Source organism: Caenorhabditis briggsae, assembly GCF_000004555.2.
Source record: "Caenorhabditis briggsae complete genome, chrII, whole genome shotgun sequence".
Taxonomy (NCBI): domain Eukaryota; kingdom Metazoa; phylum Nematoda; class Chromadorea; order Rhabditida; family Rhabditidae; genus Caenorhabditis; species Caenorhabditis briggsae.
The window spans coordinates 15,232,279-15,235,850 of record NC_013486.2 but is presented as its reverse complement, the minus strand read 5'-3'; the positions used below and the strand labels follow the sequence as shown (position 1 = coordinate 15,235,850).

At 30.9% G+C, this 3,572-nt stretch overlaps 2 protein-coding genes across 2 annotated transcripts in view; one reads left to right on the top strand and one right to left on the bottom strand.

Annotated features, from left to right (window-relative positions):
* Positions 1-1,172: 1,172 nt before the first annotated feature.
* On the bottom strand, positions 1,173-2,976 carry CBG17033 (the record flags this gene model as incomplete). The annotated part of the gene is made up of 3 exons (XM_002632025.1): positions 1,173-1,235; positions 1,536-1,986; positions 2,813-2,976. 3 exons carry the CDS (start codon positions 2,974-2,976, stop codon positions 1,173-1,175), a joined length of 678 nt encoding a protein of 225 aa, XP_002632071.1.
* The window catches only part of CBG17034, a gene marked incomplete at both ends in the record, with an annotated part of 7,127 nt that continues 6,014 nt past the window's right edge, over positions 2,460-3,572 (top strand). The window contains one exon of the mRNA XM_045243103.1: positions 2,460-2,566. Coding sequence (XP_045096110.1) covers positions 2,460-2,566 — 107 coding nt within the window. The remainder of the gene's footprint in view (positions 2,567-3,572) is intronic.

The window sequence follows — 3,572 nt, the reverse complement described above, 5'->3', positions numbered from 1 at the left end:
TCAGAAATTCAGAAATTCAGAAATTCAGAAATTTCAGAAATTCAGGAATTCAGAAATTCAGAAATTCAGAAATTCAGAAATTTCAGAAATTCAGAAATTTCAGAAATTCAGAAATTTCAGAAATTCAGAAATTTAGAAATTTAGAAATTTCAGAAATTCAGAAATTCAGAAATTCAGAAATTTCAGAAATTCAGAAATTCAGAAATTCAGAAATTCAGAAATTCTGAAATTCTGAAATTCTGAAATACAGAAATTCAAAAATTCAGAAATTCAGAAATTCAGAAATTCAGAAATTTCAGAAATTCAGAAATTCAGAAATTCAGAAATTCAGAAATTCAGAAATTCAGAAATTCAGAAATTCAGAAATTCGGAAATTCAGAAATTCAGAAATTCAGAAATTCAGAAATTCAGAAATTTCAGAAATTCAGAAATTTCAGAAATTCAGAAATTTCAGAAATTCAGAAATTTAGAAATTTAGAAATTTCAGAAATTCAGAAATTCAGAAATTCAGAAATTTCAGAAATTCTGAAATTCTGAAATTCTGAAATTCTGAAATTCTGAAATACAGAAATTCAGAAATTCAGAAATTCAGAAATTCAGAAATTCAGAAATTCAGAAATTCAAAAATTCAGAAATTCAAAAATTTAGAAATTTAGAAATTTAGAAATTTGACTACAAAAATATTCTGTAGTATCAAAAAAAAATTATTCCGAAAAATTCCAAAACACAGAGACAAAGTTCTGAAAATTCTGTAATTTTGGGTTTGGTCACACCCAAATGATCAGTAATTTTATGAATTTGTGTATGTTTTCTGATTAACTGATGAGACAAAAAAAGGAATTTCGAAATTTTGAAATTCCTTTTCTCTGATGAGCAAATTTTCAGTGAAGAAATGAAATTCAGAAATTCAGAAGTTCGAATTTTTGGGAATGCTGAAAATTCGAAATTACGAAATTTTCTCTAAAATTTCAGAAACATTTGAAATCGATGACTAATTTTTTTGAGGATAATAAAGTTTTTCTGCCGCAAAAAAGTGTCAAATTTTGAATCATTTTTGATAACGGCCAAAATTTAAATCTGGATTTAAAAAACGGGAAACTTAGTGAGGAAATGGGAATTCTATGTTTCTGAATTTCCGAGTTTCAATTATCCATGGATTACTGTAGCTCAAACTAAACACTCAAACTAAACACTTTTTTCTTCTTCTTTCTGGTTTTTTGTAGTTCAACTGTCAGCTAGAAACCGCAAATAATTATTTTTCCCGATGACTTGGCGACCAAATTGGCGCCGGCAACGCCCTTTTCGTTGTCGATATTAGATAATGACTTTCGTTGTCGATATTAGATAATGACTTTCGTTGCCGATATTAGATAATGACATGATCTAGAAATTTTCCGAATAAAAAGTGTGATTTACAGTCAGAAAAAATCATTCTGATTGAGTGAAAAAATTTTTGAAAAAATTTTCGGATTTTTTCCAAAAATTTGAATTCTTTTACGAAATTTTATACTGTAGCAACTGTATACTGTAGTTACATATACTACAGTTACTGTAGTAGCATACTGAGATTCTGAGATTCTGAGATTCTGAGATTCTGAGAATCTGAGATTCTGAGATTCTGAGATCCTGAGATTCTTAGATTCGAGATTCTGAGATTCTGAGATTCTTAGATTCTGAGATTTTGAGATTCTGAGATTCTGAGATTCTGAGAGTCTGAGATTCTGAGATTCTGAAATTCTGAGATTCTGAGATTCTGAGATTCTGAAATTCTGAGATTCTGAGATTCTGAGATTCTGAGATTCTGAGATTCTGAGATTCTGAGATTCTGAGATTCTGAGATTCTGAGAGTCTGAGAGTCTGAGATTCTGAGATTCTGAGATTCTGAGATTCTGAGATTCTGAAATTCTGAGATTCTGAGATTCTGAGATTCTGAGATTCTGAGAGTCTGAGATTCTGAGATTCTGAGATTTGTCAATTTCTAGATTTCTGAAGTTCTGAAATTCGAAAATTCCGAAAATGTGAAATTTTTAAAAACTTTCCAATTTTTTTTCATTTCTAATCAACTTTTTTCAAATTTTCCAGAGCACACAAAACCAGTACGTCACACGCATGCACCCGATTTTTGACTTGTTTATGATTTGAAATTTTACGATTTTTCCCTAATTTTTTAATTTTTGACCCACTGATAAGACCCTTATCCACTGATAAGAGGACCCATTTCGTGCGTCATTACGATCAATTAGTCAACAATTTTTTAATTTTCGTTTTCTCTGCGTTTCTTCTTATAATACTCTCTAAATTTTTTATCAGGAAAAAAAATTTGAAAAAAATCATTTGACCCAATATTTTGAGGTTTTGGAAAAAAAAATTTTTGAGGTACTTGATTACTCTAATTAGTTACCTTAATTACCTTACAATAATTACCCTAATTACCCCCAATAACCAATAAAAAATTCCAGATGGACGAAACAAATAAACAGAAATTTGTAATTTCTCAAAAATTCGAAAATGTGCTCATTGGAGGAGCACAAAATGGACAAGGAAATGAGCATTTTGATATTTCATGGTAATTAAGTTTTAATTGGGTAATTGGGCAATTAAATTTTTTAAAAATTTCCAAAAAATTATATTTTAGGAGACTCCGAATTCAGCCGGAAAGCCTAGAAAATCCAAAATTCTCAATAGAATTGGATTGTTTCGTTGATCCAACCTACTTAAAATGGTCCATAGATACAGTAATCCAATGGGAGATAATTTCAAAATTTGGAGAAAAAAAGTGATCGAAAAATCGGAATATTCAATTCAAAAGTACAGTAATCCATCGATTCGTTTCGATGGGAGCACTCTTGATTGCTCATCTAATGATGATTGGATTACTGTAGAATGCCATGTGGAAGTGTTAAAAGTTTTTGGATTTACAAAAAAAAGATTTCGAAAATTTGATGAGGAAACAATGAAAAATGTGTCGGATGTCATTTTAAAAGTCGACGGAGAGCAGTTTTTTGTTTCGAAATTGGTAAGTGGGCGGGGCTTGAAAAAGGGGCGGAGTCATAGAAAATTTGGAATTTTGGGATTTCGAAAAATATTGATAAAACATCTGAAAATTCAATGATTTCAAAAAACCAAAACGCTGAAAAATTTAAGTTTTTTTGAAAAATCAGAAAAGTGGGCGTGGTCTAAATATGGGCGGAGTCGGAGCTTTCCTTTTTACAGTTCCTGTCTTCTCAAACTTCATTTTTCAAGTTCTTCCTGCTCGACAGTCCTCCATTGGAGAAATTTGAAAATTCGGAAAATTCTGAAAATTCCGAAAACTCTGGAATTCCAGAATTCCCACTAGAAAATATAGATGCCAATGACTTTCAAGTGTTCCTAGAGGTCCTCTACGGAGAATTATCGATTGATGGTAGGAAGGAGCTACAGTAACCCAAAAACCAAACTACAGTAATCGAAAATTTCAGATGATACAGTAATCCAGTTATTGGAATTGGCGGAAAAATTTGGAGCACCTACAGTAACCCAACAGTGTGAGCATTATATGTGTCTGGAGACTGATATACATCTTCTGAAACAGT